This window comes from Colias philodice, chromosome 2, assembly GCF_061535455.1.
Source record: "Colias philodice isolate Cphi_HAF_F1 chromosome 2, ilColPhil1 Martin Lab GWU primary, whole genome shotgun sequence".
In the NCBI taxonomy this organism is placed as follows: domain Eukaryota; kingdom Metazoa; phylum Arthropoda; class Insecta; order Lepidoptera; family Pieridae; genus Colias; species Colias philodice.
The window spans coordinates 4,440,519-4,460,589 of NC_143087.1; the positions used below are offsets into that span (position 1 = coordinate 4,440,519).

At 34.1% G+C, this 20,071-nt stretch overlaps 1 protein-coding gene across 3 annotated transcripts in view; it reads left to right on the plus strand.

The window, feature by feature from the left end:
* Positions 1–20,071, plus strand: part of LOC149490336 (putative phosphorylase b kinase regulatory subunit beta) — a 29,643-nt gene that overhangs the window by 5,796 nt on the left and 3,776 nt on the right. For 2 of the 3 annotated variants that reach the window (XM_089703146.1, XM_089703159.1), the window contains exons 6-16: positions 51–202; positions 632–968; positions 1,112–1,201; positions 4,251–4,277; positions 5,221–5,375; positions 5,620–5,634; positions 5,945–6,064; positions 6,250–6,360; positions 6,552–6,679; positions 7,090–7,265; positions 19,476–19,738. In XM_089703146.1, coding sequence (XP_089559272.1) covers positions 51–202; positions 632–968; positions 1,112–1,201; positions 4,251–4,277; positions 5,221–5,375; positions 5,620–5,634; positions 5,945–6,064; positions 6,250–6,360; positions 6,552–6,679; positions 7,090–7,265; positions 19,476–19,738 — 1,574 coding nt within the window. The remainder of the gene's footprint in view (positions 1–50; positions 203–631; positions 969–1,111; positions 1,202–4,250; positions 4,278–5,220; positions 5,376–5,619; positions 5,635–5,944; positions 6,065–6,249; positions 6,361–6,551; positions 6,680–7,089; positions 7,266–19,475; positions 19,739–20,071) is intronic. The other variant, XM_089703151.1, reaches the window with a different exon arrangement.

The following is a 20,071-nucleotide window of genomic DNA, read 5'->3' on the forward strand; positions in this document are numbered from 1 at the left end:
ATTCTTCAATCATTAAAAAGGTGTATGAAATTTATTTTATTCCATTCCAGGTATGGCAAAGGCGGCTTTAGAAGCAATCAATGGTTGCAATTTGTTTGGAGACAAAGGCGCGTCTTGGAGTGTGGTGTACGTGGATATTGACGCACATAATCGAAACAGAAGTATTTTTGAAACCATGCTACCTCGAGAATCAAGTTCTAAGGTAAGTTCTATTATTTTTTTTATTCCGATATTCTAAAGGAATTCACACAAAAATAAACTGAATAAATTAAAAAATACTTGGAATGTTTACTTTTAAAATTTAAATCATATACTAAGCAAGATTTTTAATTTCAAAATGTTTCAATCACATAGGAAATTCTAAGAAACCATTATTTCCGTGTTCTTCTATTATTTCGAAAATTATAACATATTGATATCGTATCTGTATCGTAATTACACTTTCCGATTCTAACGACTTTTCACTGCATATATAATAAATGTGACGTTTATACGACGCGACGAATCTACGCTGTAATACATTATTGTTTTATGACAACACAGAGAGAACAATATTAAATACGTAAGAGTGAGTTAATATATTATATTAACCAATAATCATATGATTATCATAGATTTAAACTCTGTACAGGGAGTTGATGCGGCTCTCCTCCCTACAATATCATTTCCCGCATTCGCCACCCATGAAGAAATCTTAGTGCAATTAACAAAATCAAACCTTTTAAATCGTTTGAAAGGCAAATACGGTTTTAAAAGATTCAGCCGGGATGGATTTAAGAGTGCACTCGAGGATCCAAATAGACGATATTATAATGAGGGAGAACTTAAGGAGTTTGATGGTATTGAGTCAGAATGGCCGTTATTCTATGTGATGATGATAATCGATGGAGTGTTCCGGACTCTGCCTGAACAAGTAGAAGAGTATCAGAGGTTGTTGAAAACGAGAATTTATATGGATGAGTTTGGAGGTATTTATTTTGTACATCTTCAATTTTTATATAAAGGAGTAAATTAAAAATAACATGCTCTAGTCCCTATCAACATTACTTTATTACTGGCAGCATATTAACCTTTTTATGTATCGTAACAAGACTCGTAATATCTATTCCAGATCCAGTCATTCCATGGTACTATTATGTACCAAAGGAAGGAATAGAAAATGAACGCAGCGAACCTTATTCAGTTCGAAGACTTCCTGCAAGTATGTCCATGCCTATATTCCTAATTAAACCTAATTTATTATGCGATAATGCACTGAAGCATCAATAAGAAAATAGAGATTTCCACCCAACTCGGATCTTTGTATTTTGGACCTTTACACATAGAATATATCTTAATGTATTTATATTATGTAAAATTGGTATAGGTACATCCTAATTAATCTAAAAAAATGTGTGCGTGTACTAGAGTACACACGTAAGAAGTGAAACTTCTTTATGTCCTTATTTTTCAAAAAATAATTTACTATATACAATATTAAAGAAATACGTTAGTCACACGCTCGTCGCTACCTACTTAAATATTTACACCGGCCGCTGCTGCAACTCGCTCGCTTCGCTCGCTCGGCTCGTGCGGTAGTTCAAAAGTTAACCTAAGATGCTCGTCGCTTCGCTCCTCGCTACCTATTTACATATTTACACCGGCTGCTGCTGCAACTCGCTCGCTTCGCTCGCTCGGCTCGTGCGGTAGTTCAAAAGTTAACCTAAGATGCTCGTCGCTTCGCTCCTCGCTACCTATTTGAATATTTACGCCGGCCACTGCCGCGACTCGCTCGCTTCGCTCGCTTGGCTCGTGCGGTAGTTCAAAAGTTAACCTAAGATGCTCGTCGCTTCGCTCCTCGCTACCTATTTAAATATTTACACCGGCCGCTGCTGCAACTCGCTCGCTTCGCTCGCTCGGCTCGTGCGGTAGTTCAAAAGTTAACCTAAGATGCTCGTCGCTTCGCTCCTCGCTACCTATTTAAATATTTACACCGGCCGCTACTGCAACTCGCTCGCTTCGCTCGCTCGGCTCGTGCGGTAGTTCAAAAGTTAACCTAAGATGCTCGTCGCTTCGCTCCTCGCTACCTATTTGAATATTTACGCCGGCCACTGCCGTTTTCAGCTTATAAAGGATTTCGACTTAGGCGGATTTTGATTGGACAGAGAGTTTGAGGTTTATTCTTATAAATTTTGAATTCATAAAATTATAATTGAACACCTGACACCAATCAAGCAAACACGTGTTTACGTGAGTCATAGATTTATTATCGTATACTCCTTAAATGTTTTCTAAGAAACAATAGTGTACTTTCATTGTCGGCACGTTCTTAAAGTCAATAACTTATTTTTGTTCGAACAATAGAGGTAATATGTTTTCTAAGAAACAATAGTGTACTTACATTGTCGGCACGTTCTTAAAGTCGGTAACTTATTTTTGTTCGAACAATAGATGTTTTCTAAGAAACAATAGTGTACTTTCATTGTCGGCACGTTCTTAAAGTCGGTAACTTATTTTTGTTCGAACAATAGATGTTTTCTAAGAAACAATAGTGTACTTTCATTGTCGGCACGTTCTTAAAGTCGGTAACTTATTTTTGTTCGAACAATAGAGGTAATAAATTCCTAATGATTAAGTTGTTAAGGTTGTACAATAAAACGTTGCTATTTTCGACATACAGAGCTCAAATTTAATTTTTCGAGTCATAGAGTGAAAATATTTACCAAAATGGCTTGGAGGGACTCGGTGATTATTTCGACTAACAGAGGGTAGAGATTTCAAGGTAATGGAGGTTTTGGTGTTTGAAGCGAAGGGAACAAAACATTTTTTCGAGATTTGGAGGTTTTTGACTTATCGAGGTTCGACTCAACGGGGTTCTACCGTATATATTATAATATGTGCGTCATTAATTTCTGACTGTTTCGAGATTTGGTGCAAAATAAAAAATAGTGTGTAAATAAAATTTGTAAAATTAAATGAACAAATGAAAGAAAATTAATTAATTATAGTAAAAAAAGCATAAAATAAAATATTCTATATTAAAACGTATATATAATAATATGTGCGTCATTAATTTCTGACTGTTTCGAAATTTGGTGCAAAATAAAATTTGTAAAAAATTAATAAAATAAAACAATTTAGTAAAGATCTATAGGCATATGTATGTATTTATACAAGATATGTATATATTTATACAGGGAACTTCTCAACGTGTTATCTATGAAATTATACTTTTACTCAATTGTTTAATTTTATTTACACACTGTTTTATTTTGCACCAAATCTCGAAACAGTCAGAAATTAATGACGCACATAGTAACTATATATACATATTAAGACAGAGGTTAAGCTTAAATAACTTGAAAAATAAATAACATGATCACGCCCACGTGTTGGTGTTTTAAAAAATTCAATCAAAAACTGAGAATAACTTTTAATATTTTAGAAAAATAAATATGTACCACAATCAACATTCAAATGTTAGAAAAAATTTATACCATAATTCCACCCACGTGTTAGTGTATATCTATACATATATTAATAAAATTTTAAAAAATTGAAAAATACAATCAAAAAGTGAGGTTAATTTTAAATAACTTAGAAAAATAAATACCATAATAACACCTAAGTATTAGAAAAAGAGATGTAATTACTTACTTTTTTTAGAAATTCACTGGAATTAGAATTAAAATAAACACTTAGATTTTGCTGATCACTTTAATGTAATATTACCACGTCACTATAGAGCGTTGGAAATTAATACGAGTGCAATAGAAAAACGGTCAAGTAAAGTGATAGGACGTACGTTAAAACGATACGCTATCCCTACTCCGCTGGAGAAAGTATACTTCGAATCACGCGTGGTAGGGATAAGAAAAAGTTGGCGCGTAACGCAAAAATGTCACGAGTACGGCGTAACGCAAAAATGTCACGCGCGCGGCGTAACGCAAAAATGTTACACAAAATTTTTTTCCACCCCCGATAAAGAAGTTTCACTTCAATAATTAATTATCCACACTTAAAAATAATGTAGGTAGTATCATGGACTAATAGAATCTAAAGTAAATATATTCTATATATAAAAAAAAATATATTCTATTAGTCCATGGTAGTATGTAAAATGTATTGTGTTCAATTTACATCGTCTTACAACACGATAATTGAAAACAACTTATTTTTTCGATATAACAGCATCAAAAATGAATTTGTTCTATTCAAAAATACAACGCTAAGAGAAGGAATTTTAAATTTCATTGTATGTATAATTTCAGACCAACCCGGTGATAGCGAAAATAAAGGTAACGCCCGTGTGAACCAAAATTGCAAAAATTCTTGTGCTTTCATTCGACTTTCTATCCTGACGATTTCTAAGCTTTCTTTGCCACTTTAACGCTATAATGCACTAATAATACCCATCTTGAGTCTCCGCACCTAATATTTCCACACTAGTTCTTCTTTCAATTTTAACTATGTACAATTGTACAATGTACATCTTTATTGATGTTTGCGTAGCTGAGTTCAATGGCACATTTTTCTTATAAATTTGCACTTTCGTAAATAAACAAAATTAAATTATTTGTAATACGTGTGATTGTTTCATCATGAGCACTATAGCATCGTTTTTACAACCATTGCACCTTTTTCTAAATGTTTACGTTGAGATTTAACTAACACCTTATTTTATACACAATTTAGTAAGTAGGTATGTGTTTTAAAAAGTATAATAATTATATTATATTTTATTATATTCAAGTTTTATGAATAACATTTATTTATAATTTGAATAGGAATAAGACTTAATCTGTAATCAGGTAATAGAAAATGGTCACTAAGGCCTATAACGGTTCATGTAATACGCATGTCATGCGCACAATACGTATACTTGCATCTTGCGTAGAACATAATATTTTAGAAAAAACATTCTACGGCCGCACGATAAACGCATGAATAGCGATTGACGCGACGTTGCCGCTCCGTCGATTGACAGGAGCATGCGAGTAACGTGCGTGTAACGTGCACTCAATATACATTATACACGCGTAAAAATTACGTGACTTTTTTTAAAAAATAATACAGCTTATGCATTATTTTGTTACCACTTTGTTTTTCAAGGCAACGGTGAAACTTTAAAAACAACTCAATAGGTTTTACTAAATATTTACAAAGCCTATATTAGCAGGTGGAGGTAATGCAACCAAGATATAATTTCAAAATATTTTTTTATTAATTTTCATATTCTAGATACCGGTGGTCTATTTCTATGGGCGCAGTCGTTATTTGTATTGGCTCAATTACTAACGGGCGGTTTACTGCACGTCAATGAACTGGATCCTATTCGTCGATACTTACCCTCTTATAACCGACCCCGTCGAGCCGGGAGGTATTCGGCTTTTCAGGTAAATTGTGTAAACTAGATCGAATAGTTTTCTTATTTTAAATAGTTATTTGAAATGATAGCTATTAAAGCCCTATTTTCGTTTTTCTTAAATAATAGATTTTTTAGATATACATAGATGATTAAAATTATATAATCCTTTCAATTTAATGTATTTAATTAAATTTGTTAAGTTTAATTATATGTTTATACATTCTCTGAAATTCCTAAACAACAAGTTATTTCTTTCCATGCAAAAATCGCAGGCTAAGCCGACGTTTGTAAGTATTATTGTAAATTGCAGATCAGAACACTTTTGTGTCACTGAATTAGCCAAGCAATGTATGCCAAAACTGCACAGTATTTAAGCTAATTTAATATAAGCAAGTATTCACATATATGTACCGCTTAATTGTTCTAATTCTTGTATGAAGCTATGATAAATTAAATAGTTACCAATTATTTATGTATTTTTAATGTTGTAGCACTTATGTTAGCTATTAGCCTTTATGCAAAAGATCGTATTTATCTATAAATTATCCTGATCTTTATCGTTAAATATTTATAGAATTTTATATTGAACTTTTTCAGGGTATCGCAACAGATCTTGTGGTACAAGTTGTTTTAATAGCAGAGTCAATGAGACTTCAAGCCATGATGGGCACCTACGGTATACAGACTCAAACGCCTCACGAAGTTGAACCAGTCCAGGTATTTACTTGCGAACTGTAATATCCAAATTTATATAATCTAGTATTTTTTCGAAAATTATTACATTTTTATTTTAATAAGGCGTGTATCGACATAAGCATTTGTTTATTAAGGTATTTCCAAACTAATTTGTAGTATTTATTAATTCTTATCAATATTATTAATAAGTTAATGAAATTTTTCAGATTTGTAGTTCTACTCAATTAGTACATGTTTACCGAGAGTTAGGAGTTTGTGGCAAATTAAAGCTGACAGGTCGACCAATCAGACCTGTGGGATCATTGGGAACCAGTAAAGTAAGTAACAACAAGAATTATAAAATTCTTCATGTATCCTATTTCTTTGATGCGATTAACATCAGTGGAAACTATTATTATTAGTATGTATATCTTAAATTTATACATTTTTATTTCACTTTAATTCGCACTATGGCAGCATTATTTTCCCAAAGATAAAGATTAAATTAGACTTCATAATTATTTTACAGATTTACAGAGTTTGCGGAATGACGGTATTATGCTATCCGCTAATATTTGAAGTGTCTGAATTTTACCTGTATCGAGACATGGCGTTGTTGATCGATGACATCAAGACAGAATTACAGTTTGTGGGAAAGTGAGTCCATTTTATATGCTATCGATTGCTTGTTATGGTAAAGTTTTTTTTTTGATAGAAATAGAAATAAAGTATTAATACTACAACAGAAATTGTATCATTCAAACTGATGTTCTTAATACCAACCAACATTTATAGAATTTATATTACTCCCATTTCTACATGACATACATACATAATTCATGCCCTAATAGAATTATTGATTAATCAATCAACCATCAATCTATATTTCTACTAGTGGTCCTCCCCGGCTTCGCCCGTGGTACCTACATGTTTAAACTATCCTATCTCTCAAGTTGGAGCGAACTGCACATGGTGTGCGAATTTTATTATAATCGGTTAAGTGGTTTAGGAGTCCATTGAGGACAAACATTGTGACACGAGATTTATATATATCTATATTTGTATAGATATTGGCGTCTATCGGGTCGTCCAACCGTCTGTCTGTTAGTGCGCGAGGAGCACATGCGGGACCCGCACTTCAAGCAGATGCTCGACCTGCTCGCTATGCTGAAGAAGGGCCACTGCGACGGGGTCAAAGTGCGCTTGGGACGGCTGCAGAATCTCATCTCTAGTTCTTGTATTGGTATGATGAAATTTGTAATTTTATTATTTATTTATTTATTTATTACTTATTTAGCCTTTTAAACTGGGTGAGGATGGTTTTTTTTTTTGACTGTATAATTTTCTTAGTGATTTTTATGTATAATCCTATAGAATATCTCTCAGCTCAGTGTGCCTTCTGGCAAAGGCCTCCTCCAGTAGTTTCCATTGTTTCCGGTCTTTGGCTACTCTCCTCCAATTGGGTCCCGCGGTAAGTTTAAGCTCATCTTCCCAGCGCATATGTTGACGTCCTCGACTTCTCTTGCCATCCCTTGGATACCAGTTAGTCACAATTTGGCTCCATTTTTCTTATCTAGATCTCAACATATGGCCGGTCCATCTCCATTTTTGGAGGTCTATTCTTTCCAGGATATCAGTCAGTTTTGTTTTCTCTCTTAATTGCAGGTTACTGATTCGATCTTGCCTTTTTGATCTTGTGATGCTCCGTTCCATGCTTCTCTGGCACTTTGCTAATTTTTCTCGATGGTATTGTAAGGGACCATGTTTCGCAGCCGTAGGTTATGCAAGGAAGGATACAGGTGTTGAATACTTTTCTTTTTATTGCCATGCTGTGATCTTTTGATTTTACAATTTCCTTCAGAGACTAAAATCTCTTCCATCCATTAGCAATCCTTTTATTTAGTTCCTTGGTTGTTTGGTCTCTTGGGGAGATTATCTGACCCAAGTAGCAATATTCGTCGACATATTCTATTTGTTGATCTTCGATTACAATGGGATCCATTACCGAGTTGGTCATCAGTTTTGTTTTTGTTATGTTCATTTTTAAACCCACTTTCGAGCTCTCTTTATTTAGAGATTTGATCATCTTCCCGAGTGTCTTTGGATTTTCTTCCAGAAGAACAAGATCATCCGCAAATCTTAAGTGGTTTAGTTTTCTTCCAGCTACGTTGAGGCCTAGGTGCTCCCAGTCCAGATTACGAAAGACGTTCTCCAGAACTGCTGAGAACAACTTCGGCGACATTGGGTCACCCTGTCTAACTCCTCTCTTGATTCTGAATTCTTTACCCAAGGCTTCCAATTGGATTTTTGCTTTGCTGTTTGAATATATATTCTTAATAATGTTGATATATGAAGCAGGTATACCTTGCCTTCGTAAGCTTTCCCATATTGCTTTATGACTAATACAATCAAATGCTTTAGCATAGTCTATAAAGGCTATGTATAATGTTTTGTTGAACTCATTATACTTTTCAATAATCTGTTTTAGTGTGTGGATGTGGTCTATTGTAGAAAAGTTACGTCTGAATCCAGCTTGCTCTATTGGTTGGCTTTCGTCTAATTTTGCGCTTATCCTGTCCAAAATGACCTTTGCGAAAATTTCGTACACATTCAACATTAAGCTTATAGGTCGGTAGTTACTGATGTCATCCTTTGCGCCTTTCTTATGTAGTAGGATTATATGTGAAGTTTCCCATTGTGTTGGTACATATCCAGATTTCGAAATTTGGTTGAACATCTTGGTAAGTATTGGTACTAGTTCTTCAATAGTGCCTCTTAACATCTCGTTCCTTATTTTGTCTGGTCCCGGAGCTTTCTCCATTTTTAAACTTTTTATTGCCTTTTCCACTTCACTCTTCAAAATATCGGGTTCCCTATCTGGCATGCTTTCTGCTGTTATACTTTGAGATGGTGGTAAATTAGGATGGTTGTGTGCGTCTTTGTTAGAGTAAAGTTCTTTATAGAACGTCGTGGCTAGTTCCTGTATACATTTCCTGTTTGTGATAGTATCTTCTTTTTTCCTTAGTTTGGGCACCCACTCTTTTCCTGATTCTCTCAGTTCTTTTAGAGCTTTTCTTACACCACCTGTTCTCATTACTTGTCTCTCTAACACTTCTAATCTCTTATTTTTGCGGTCTTTCCTCATATTTTTGTTGATTTGTTTGCTTATTTCTGTAATTATTTTTATGTTCTCTTTGTTTTTTCCTTGGGCCAGTAAGGATTTTTTGCGGTTAATTAGTTGGATGGTTTCATCGCTAAGCGGGTACTTGTTTTTGGTTTTGTTGGTATTAATAGTTGTAGCAAGTTTTTTTTTCCAATTTTCCATAATTTACTGTGATGTCGGTTTCATTTTCAAATGTTAGTTCTTTAAAACTATCTTTTATAGACATGCCAATTCTTTTGTAATTTTCCGTGGCGGTTAGGATTGAGTTATAAGTGGTAATGTTCTTCCGTCCTTTTTTTGGTGGTAATGCCAGAATTGTACTTCTGACCATCCGATGATCGATTTAATTGATTGTAATTTTATATCTAATAATAAAAATTGTCTTGCATTTTTTTTTAATTTACTTCGTATTTTGATACTGTCTATCGCGTGTTTTATCGTGCACTAGCTGTTGCCCGCGACTTCGTCCGCGATTCGGTCGTTTTTCGTCATTCGTCGTTTAAAAAAAATACGTGACACTTTATTTTTGAATGTTCTTAATTGTCTCTTATAAAATTTAACTACATTAAAATTGAATACTCTGATAAGAAAATCTTAAAATCATCGAAAATCATAGACATCGAATATCTGAGGAAAACATGAATGAATGTGATTTAAATTCTACATTTCTTAGTAATTAAAATAATAATCTAAATTAAATGTAGATTAACAGTTTGAGCGCACCATTATAGAATATTTACCTAAGTAATAAATTACGTTAGTTTACATTGTAACTTTACTAAAAACACGATGACTTTCTTTCGCGCTCGGTACCACAAACTAAACATGTTTGTGGTAAGTGGCCCGCGTCACTTTACCCCCCACGAGTTCCCCTCCGTTGCTATGCGAAAATACATTCGTCGCCCTACTGTAGGAAAAATTGTAATACTGCGGCCTGGGCGTTATAACACGCTCAGGGAATTCCTGAGTGCTGATAGACTTCCGTCTATCGGCATTTATACCAATTTTATATTAATATCACCATCTTGAGGAAAAGCTTCTAATGTCGATTTAAAACGCATATATACGGATTAACCTGATGAATTAACATGTTCTAAAATTGTGAAATGAGTTCAGTTTTAAATTCGAGAAATATTGATTTCTTGTATTCGATTATTCGTCGTAGTCGAATACAAAATATATTTAAAGAAACTTAGGTTGGCCTTCAGGCAAAAGGGATCCTATCAAATGATAAACTTGACCTTGTATCTTAAAAGTAAGAATGAAAGGAGCATCTAATAATTGTTGAGCACCAAAGGATCATTTAAAACGCAATACTATAAGAGCTAATATTGTCTAAGAACTGTTTAGATTGCACATGTTCCTCTAAAACTTAAAAGTAGTGATTTCAAAGGTTCCGGCGTATCTTCAAACGAAAGCCGACTCCTTACTCCACTTTAAAGCATTACAAAAAGAACATACTACGTTAATATCGCCTATACAGAAGATGATCTGTAATCAGTTGTGAGGTTATAAGCAAACCCACTTTTATATTATTTTGTCGGACCACACCACCGAATTTGTAGATTGATCTTCTATGTTTACCTCTAAGTCATTAAGACTATGTCGAAATCTGTTTGCAATAAGACGGGCCTCTCGCTATTCGTCCGTTTAAAGAGACCAATAGTTTCAATTCTTAATCTTTCATTAAACAAACTTATTAATCGTTCTTGTCTCAAATAATGGTAATATTCGCGTCCCTACTCTAGTCATTGCTTATGCTCATGTTCATCTTCGAGAGATCGAATAATATTATGGTGCACCCTATTATTTGTCAAACGGTCTTCATATTGAGTAAAAGTTTCAGAATTCTCGAGATAAAATATGACGATCGTGATCAGCTGTGAGACGTAATTCCCTCTCAGTGAGGGTTTCGGTCTCACGGGATAGTACAATATGCCATTTGCGATCAGCTGTGAGACGTTATATATACCCTCAGTGAAGGTTTCGGTCTCACAGGATAGTACATGCCGTTCGCGGTCAGCTGTGAGCCGCAATTCTCGTTGTGAAGCGGTTTCAGGTTCGGCATAACACATGTTGTTTTCGGTCAATAGTAAGCCTCTTATCTCTAACGATCCTTGAGAACTCTTATTTCTCATTTTCTTAACTTTGCTCGAATTTCGATATATAAAGATTTTTTAGGTGGCACTGATGCGGGTGAATAAAAATTAAAACGGACTAAGAGTGTTATAATCTCAATCATCATCATCAATACATATAATAAAATTGTGGAAAAGTGATGTCTGTACAATTAAAATATGTAGAAAAAAATTAGCAGGTGTTATTATTATCGAGAAATCAAGAGAAACCATTTTTTTCTCTTAAAAGCTCCCCCCTCCCACTTCCCGAACTCCGATTGACCGTAATTTATTTTTCCTTACATGTTTATCATATCCTTTTCTAATGGGTTTCATCCTACTGCGATTTTTTTTTGTTTCAAAAATTATCTACCCTGGTGTATAGGTAAATTTTCCACATAAAATGTCCTTTAAATTATGTCGTATTATATTTTTAGCCCCCGACGCAAAAAGACTGGTGTTATGTGTTTGACCGCTATGTATTTCTGTGTGTGTGTGTGTGTCTGTCTATGGCACCGTAGCTGGCTAACAGGTAAACCGAATTAGATGCGGTTTTTTTTGTTAGGCAGAATATTTTCCGACGCTGGTTCTTAGATAAAGTGTATCAAAATTGGTTCATCCACTTATTATACCTACATAGGGGTAAAAGTGGGAATGAAAAAAATGAAAGTTATAATTTATTTTTAAAGATCGTCGGGAAGTTTATGAAATTATTTATTCCTTTTTCTATACACTTTTCTTCGTCTAAACGGTTTAGTTACGTGCTCTCTCTCTCTTCAGCCTTTAGTTACGTGCGTGAGACAGGAAAGATCTAATTTGGATTTGTTTCTGGATTTGATAAAAACTGAGTATCGATTAAGCTGATCAGTGGCTACTGGCTACACCATAGATTATTAAAAACATCCGTTTAAGAAAGGAAGGAAATAGAATTTGCTCCTCTCCCCCCCCCTGGTTCCTAAAAAATAATATGACATAATTTAAAAGAAATTTTACGTAGAATTAGTTAGGCATTTCTTTTTTGATTTTCGATATTATATACTAATCATAATTTTTAATTACAATATGTAGTAACTATTTGGTATAGGTTAGGCATTTCATTTCTTGATTTTCTTTAATAATTTGGTACGTAAGTTTTTTAGCTCAGTTTAGTAAGAAATTTTAATAACAATTCTTTTAATTATTTATGGTAGTACAACAGTACAGTATGGTTGTACGTATTTACTCAATAATTGTATGTTAAGTAGTAATTCAGCATGGGCGTAGCCACGGTGGGGCTGGGTGGGGCGCTTACCCTGGCTTTGATCTGGTAGGTACTAATTGTGAAGGGGAGTGGGCGTGGGCGTGGGATTGGGACTGAACGTGGCATATGGCGTGGGAGTGCGAGTGGGCGCGGGAGTGGGAGCATGAAAATAAAAATGATTTTTTATTGTTGCCCCACCCTGAGCCCATGCATAGGTCCCATAGTCACTATTCCACGCGAACGAAGTCGCGGGGACAGCTAGTAGACAAATATAATCAGAAAGCTTTGAACTCCTAAGCTCAACCATAAAAGATAGACATTTATGATGTCGGGAGATATTTTTTATATAATATGGAGAACATTTCTTTCATACTTGATTTCTGTGTAGCTTTAACCATTAAGATACACGCATTAAGAACGCACACGCGACGAAAGCTTAAAAATGGAGTTGCTGCTCTGCTCACGAATATGAAAAATAATTGTACCAAGTTTCGTTTAAATCCGTCGAGTAGTTTTTGTTTCTATAACGGTTATACAGACAGACAGACGGACAAACATTTTTGACGTCGATGTCGATCTCTAATCACCTCGTGATAGTTATTTAGGAAATATATTTCATGTGCAGAATTGACCTCTACAGATTTAATATAAGTAGGTATACATATATTTAGATTCCAATTTCCATGTAACGTTAAATTCGACTATATAATAACTAACAGACAACGCAGGTTACTCTCGTTTCCGTAAGTTGAGGCGGCTACATATTCGGTCCTAATAACATGACTTTTTGTGAACGAAACGACAGCGCGGTTTAATTCGATGGCAACACCATCAGAAAAAAGGAAATATTTTTAACTTTGAAAAAATATTATGATTTACACTATTAATACTATTTTAACATTAACACAAAATATAAGACTGTGAGTGTGTAAAAATAAATCCAGCTAGTTTCACATCACACTTATGTTTATAATTAGGTATACGACATGAAAATATATTAATTACCAAGCAATAATCATACAGATAAATACTGAACAAAAGTATTAACAGTCAAAGTATATTTTTACTAACAACATGTAAATGATGAAGGAATAATAATTATCAACGAACTAACCTTTTTGTATTAGAGTCCCGCCTCGTGATCGAATTATTAAAACACGAAGATTTTTAAAAATGTAACCAATGAACACAATCAATATTAGATTAACTGTAATGGTGTCTAGTTTGACTTAAAATAATATACATCTACCCTCACTTTTAAAAATGTAGTATATTCACACGAATTATATAAGCGCACCTTATAGGGAAGGGAAGATTTATTATGGGTTAATAAATAAATAACATAATTATATTTAAATTATTAATTTTTAACATTGTGTTCAGTAGTGTTAACATGTAAATTGATTTGATTTTTACGAAATCTCATAGATGGCGCTGAATCAAATTTGTCTTTATAGTACTAAGATTCATTAAACAGTTTCTCTGCCCAAATAACGTAAATGACGTAGTTTTTATAGTGTAAAGCTAGATAATAGCATGGCTTACTCAAAAACAACATTTAAACATGAGTCTTTAGATTGTACGCTGTCGTAGTTCACGGAATACGTAAGAAAAGTAAAGGTTCACAGCTCCTCCCCCGGAGGTGATAGCATGATAATATGTTTAAAAAAACCTCACACGACCTGTTAGTAATATTCATGCAAAATTTGAAGTCAATCTATGCAGTACTTTTCGAGATTAGCTCGGACAAACATACAGACAAACAGACAAACAGACAAACAGACAAACAGACAAACAGACAAAAATTCTAAAAACTATATTTTTGGCTTCTATATCGATTATAGATCATGGATTATGTATTCTTTTAAAAAAATATTCAATGTACAGTTTTGACTTTCCTACGATTTTATTATATGTATAGATAGCTGTTGCCCGCGACTTCGTCCGCGATTCGGTCGTTTTTCGTCATTCGTCGTTTAAAAAAAATACGTGACACTTTATTTTTGAATGTTCTTAATTGTCTCTTATAAAATTTAACTACATTAAAATTGAATACTCTGATAAGAAAATCTTAAAATCATCGAAAATCATAGACATCGAATATCTGAGGAAAACATGAATGAATGTGATTTAAATTCTACATTTCTTAGTAATTAAAATAATAATCTAAATTAAATGTAGATTAACAGTTTGAGCGCACCATTATAGAATATTTACCTAAGTAATAAATTACGTTAGTTTACATTGTAACTTTACTAAAAACACGATGACTTTCTTTCGCGCTCGGTACCACAAACTAAACATGTTTGTGGTAAGTGGCCCGCGTCACTTTACCCCCCACGAGTTCCCCTCCGTTGCTATGCGAAAATACATTCGTCGCCCTACTGTAGGAAAAATTGTAATACTGCGGCCTGGGCGTTATAACACGCTCAGGGAATTCCTGAGTGCTGATAGACTTCCGTCTATCGGCATTTATACCAATTTTATATTAATATCACCATCTTGAGGAAAAGCTTCTAATGTCGATTTAAAACGCATATATACGGATTAACCTGATGAATTAACATGTTCTAAAATTGTGAAATGAGTTCAGTTTTAAATTCGAGAAATATTGATTTCTTGTATTCGATTATTCGTCGTAGTCGAATACAAAATATATTTAAAGAAACTTAGGTTGGCCTTCAGGCAAAAGGGATCCTATCAAATGATAAACTTGACCTTGTATCTTAAAAGTAAGAATGAAAGGAGCATCTAATAATTGTTGAGCACCAAAGGATCATTTAAAACGCAATACTATAAGAGCTAATATTGTCTAAGAACTGTTTAGATTGCACATGTTCCTCTAAAACTTAAAAGTAGTGATTTCAAAGGTTCCGGCGTATCTTCAAACGAAAGCCGACTCCTTACTCCACTTTAAAGCATTACAAAAAGAACATACTACGTTAATATCGCCTATACAGAAGATGATCTGTAATCAGTTGTGAGGTTATAAGCAAACCCACTTTTATATTATTTTGTCGGACCACACCACCGAATTTGTAGATTGATCTTCTATGTTTACCTCTAAGTCATTAAGACTATGTCGAAATCTGTTTGCAATAAGACGGGCCTCTCGCTATTCGTCCGTTTAAAGAGACCAATAGTTTCAATTCTTAATCTTTCATTAAACAAACTTATTAATCGTTCTTGTCTCAAATAATGGTAATATTCGCGTCCCTACTCTAGTCATTGCTTATGCTCATGTTCATCTTCGAGAGATCGAATAATATTATGGTGCACCCTATTATTTGTCAAACGGTCTTCATATTGAGTAAAAGTTTCAGAATTCTCGAGATAAAATATGACGATCGTGATCAGCTGTGAGACGTAATTCCCTCTCAGTGAGGGTTTCGGTCTCACGGGATAGTACAATATGCCATTTGCGATCAGCTGTGAGACGTTATATATACCCTCAGTGAAGGTTTCGGTCTCACAGGATAGTACATGCCGTTCGCGGTCAGCTGTGAGCCGCAATTCTCGTTGTGAAGCGGTTTCAGGTTCGGCATAACACATGTTGTTTTCGGTCAATAGTAAGCCTCTTATCTCTAACGATCCTTGAGAACTCTTATTTCTCATTTTCTTAACTTTGCTCGAATTTCGATATATAAAGATTTTTTAGGTGGCACTGATGCGGGTGAATAAAAATTAAAACGGACTAAGAGTGTTATAATCTCAATCATCATCATCAATACATATAATAAAATTGTGGAAAAGTGATGTCTGTACAATTAAAATATGTAGAAAAAAATTAGCAGGTGTTATTATTATCGAGAAATCAAGAGAAACCATTTTTTTCTCTTAAAAGCTCCCCCCTCCCACTTCCCGAACTCCGATTGACCGTAATTTATTTTTCCTTACATGTTTATCATATCCTTTTCTAATGGGTTTCATCCTACTGCGATTTTTTTTTGTTTCAAAAATTATCTACCCTGGTGTATAGGTAAATTTTCCACATAAAATGTCCTTTAAATTATGTCGTATTATATTTTTAGCCCCCGACGCAAAAAGACTGGTGTTATGTGTTTGACCGCTATGTATTTCTGTGTGTGTGTGTGTGTCTGTCTATGGCACCGTAGCTGGCTAACAGGTAAACCGAATTAGATGCGGTTTTTTTTGTTAGGCAGAATATTTTCCGACGCTGGTTCTTAGATAAAGTGTATCAAAATTGGTTCATCCACTTATTATACCTACATAGGGGTAAAAGTGGGAATGAAAAAAATGAAAGTTATAATTTATTTTTAAAGATCGTCGGGAAGTTTATGAAATTATTTATTCCTTTTTCTATACACTTTTCTTCGTCTAAACGGTTTAGTTACGTGCTCTCTCTCTCTTCAGCCTTTAGTTACGTGCGTGAGACAGGAAAGATCTAATTTGGATTTGTTTCTGGATTTGATAAAAACTGAGTATCGATTAAGCTGATCAGTGGCTACTGGCTACACCATAGATTATTAAAAACATCCGTTTAAGAAAGGAAGGAAATAGAATTTGCTCCTCTCCCCCCCCCTGGTTCCTAAAAAATAATATGACATAATTTAAAAGAAATTTTACGTAGAATTAGTTAGGCATTTCTTTTTTGATTTTCGATATTATATACTAATCATAATTTTTAATTACAATATGTAGTAACTATTTGGTATAGGTTAGGCATTTCATTTCTTGATTTTCTTTAATAATTTGGTACGTAAGTTTTTTAGCTCAGTTTAGTAAGAAATTTTAATAACAATTCTTTTAATTATTTATGGTAGTACAACAGTACAGTATGGTTGTACGTATTTACTCAATAATTGTATGTTAAGTAGTAATTCAGCATGGGCGTAGCCACGGTGGGGCTGGGTGGGGCGCTTACCCTGGCTTTGATCTGGTAGGTACTAATTGTGAAGGGGAGTGGGCGTGGGCGTGGGATTGGGACTGAACGTGGCATATGGCGTGGGAGTGCGAGTGGGCGCGGGAGTGGGAGCATGAAAATAAAAATGATTTTTTATTGTTGCCCCACCCTGAGCCCATGCATAGGTCCCATAGTCACTATTCCACGCGAACGAAGTCGCGGGGACAGCTAGTAGACAAATATAATCAGAAAGCTTTGAACTCCTAAGCTCAACCATAAAAGATAGACATTTATGATGTCGGGAGATATTTTTTATATAATATGGAGAACATTTCTTTCATACTTGATTTCTGTGTAGCTTTAACCATTAAGATACACGCATTAAGAACGCACACGCGACGAAAGCTTAAAAATGGAGTTGCTGCTCTGCTCACGAATATGAAAAATAATTGTACCAAGTTTCGTTTAAATCCGTCGAGTAGTTTTTGTTTCTATAACGGTTATACAGACAGACAGACGGACAAACATTTTTGACGTCGATGTCGATCTCTAATCACCTCGTGATAGTTATTTAGGAAATATATTTCATGTGCAGAATTGACCTCTACAGATTTAATATAAGTAGGTATACATATATTTAGATTCCAATTTCCATGTAACGTTAAATTCGACTATATAATAACTAACAGACAACGCAGGTTACTCTCGTTTCCGTAAGTTGAGGCGGCTACATATTCGGTCCTAATAACATGACTTTTTGTGAACGAAACGACAGCGCGGTTTAATTCGATGGCAACACCATCAGAAAAAAGGAAATATTTTTAACTTTGAAAAAATATTATGATTTACACTATTAATACTATTTTAACATTAACACAAAATATAAGACTGTGAGTGTGTAAAAATAAATCCAGCTAGTTTCACATCACACTTATGTTTATAATTAGGTATACGACATGAAAATATATTAATTACCAAGCAATAATCATACAGATAAATACTGAACAAAAGTATTAACAGTCAAAGTATATTTTTACTAACAACATGTAAATGATGAAGGAATAATAATTATCAACGAACTAACCTTTTTGTATTAGAGTCCCGCCTCGTGATCGAATTATTAAAACACGAAGATTTTTAAAAATGTAACCAATGAACACAATCAATATTAGATTAACTGTAATGGTGTCTAGTTTGACTTAAAATAATATACATCTACCCTCACTTTTAAAAATGTAGTATATTCACACGAATTATATAAGCGCACCTTATAGGGAAGGGAAGATTTATTATGGGTTAATAAATAAATAACATAATTATATTTAAATTATTAATTTTTAACATTGTGTTCAGTAGTGTTAACATGTAAATTGATTTGATTTTTACGAAATCTCATAGATGGCGCTGAATCAAATTTGTCTTTATAGTACTAAGATTCATTAAACAGTTTCTCTGCCCAAATAACGTAAATGACGTAGTTTTTATAGTGTAAAGCTAGATAATAGCATGGCTTACTCAAAAACAACATTTAAACATGAGTCTTTAGATTGTACGCTGTCGTAGTTCACGGAATACGTAAGAAAAGTAAAGGTTCACAGCTCCTCCCCCGGAGGTGATAGCATGATAATATGTTTAAAAAAACCTCACACGACCTGTTAGTAATATTCATGCAAAATTTGAAGTCAATCTATGCAGTACTTTTCGAGATTAGCTCGGACAAACATACAGACAAACAGACAAACAGACAAACAGACAAACAGACAAAAATTCTAAAAACTATATTTTTGGCTTCTATATCGATTATAGATCATGGATTATGTATTCTTTTAAAAAAATATTCAATGTACAGTTTTGACTTTCCTACGATTTTATTATATGTATAGATAATATTTTATTGTTAAACTGTTTTTTTTTTTTTTAAGAAAGCGAGTAGTTTAACTTAAACGAGCAATTAATTTCAACTCGGAATAAATTTCCAGAATAAATTTTACTTCATTATTTTTTGTTAATAATTTGTATGGTCCGATAATTTTATATTTGAATTATAACTCAATCAACTTCATTCACAGAGCACCTTGACTTCATGAGCCAAGGCGAGTTCCCGTCAGAAATGTTCACGCAGTTCAAGCAACTCCAACACGACTACATCGGTTACCAATCTCTAACAGACGTGCCGCGAACACTCACGTACCGCGAACAAAGTGTTAACTTCGAAGCTTACAAGCACAGAGCTACACATGACGTGGTATCGGCGTTGCGGGGCACAGATAATATATTCGCGCAGTCGCAGCTGTGGGGCATCCTGATGGATAGAGAGGGGCCGATGTATGAGGTAATATAGCCTATGGTTGTGTAGTAATCGTATATAGAGTAGAGCGTCAACTATAAAGCGTAGACGCACCGCGCGACGCATGACATAGTCACAAAAATAAAAGACTCTTGTTTAATAACTCAGGCCCCGGAATCACAGACACAATAGAAAATCTATTGTGTCGTGGACCGATCGGGCCGTTCGGGGCTCAATGGGATAAAAACAGTTCTTAAGTAGGTACAATAAAGTCTTCAAAACAAACACATAAAAAGTAAATAAATGATGAATAAGTTTATAATGAAATTAAAAACATACCAAAACGTAGTAAATATCTCATTTCAGCCATATTTAGTT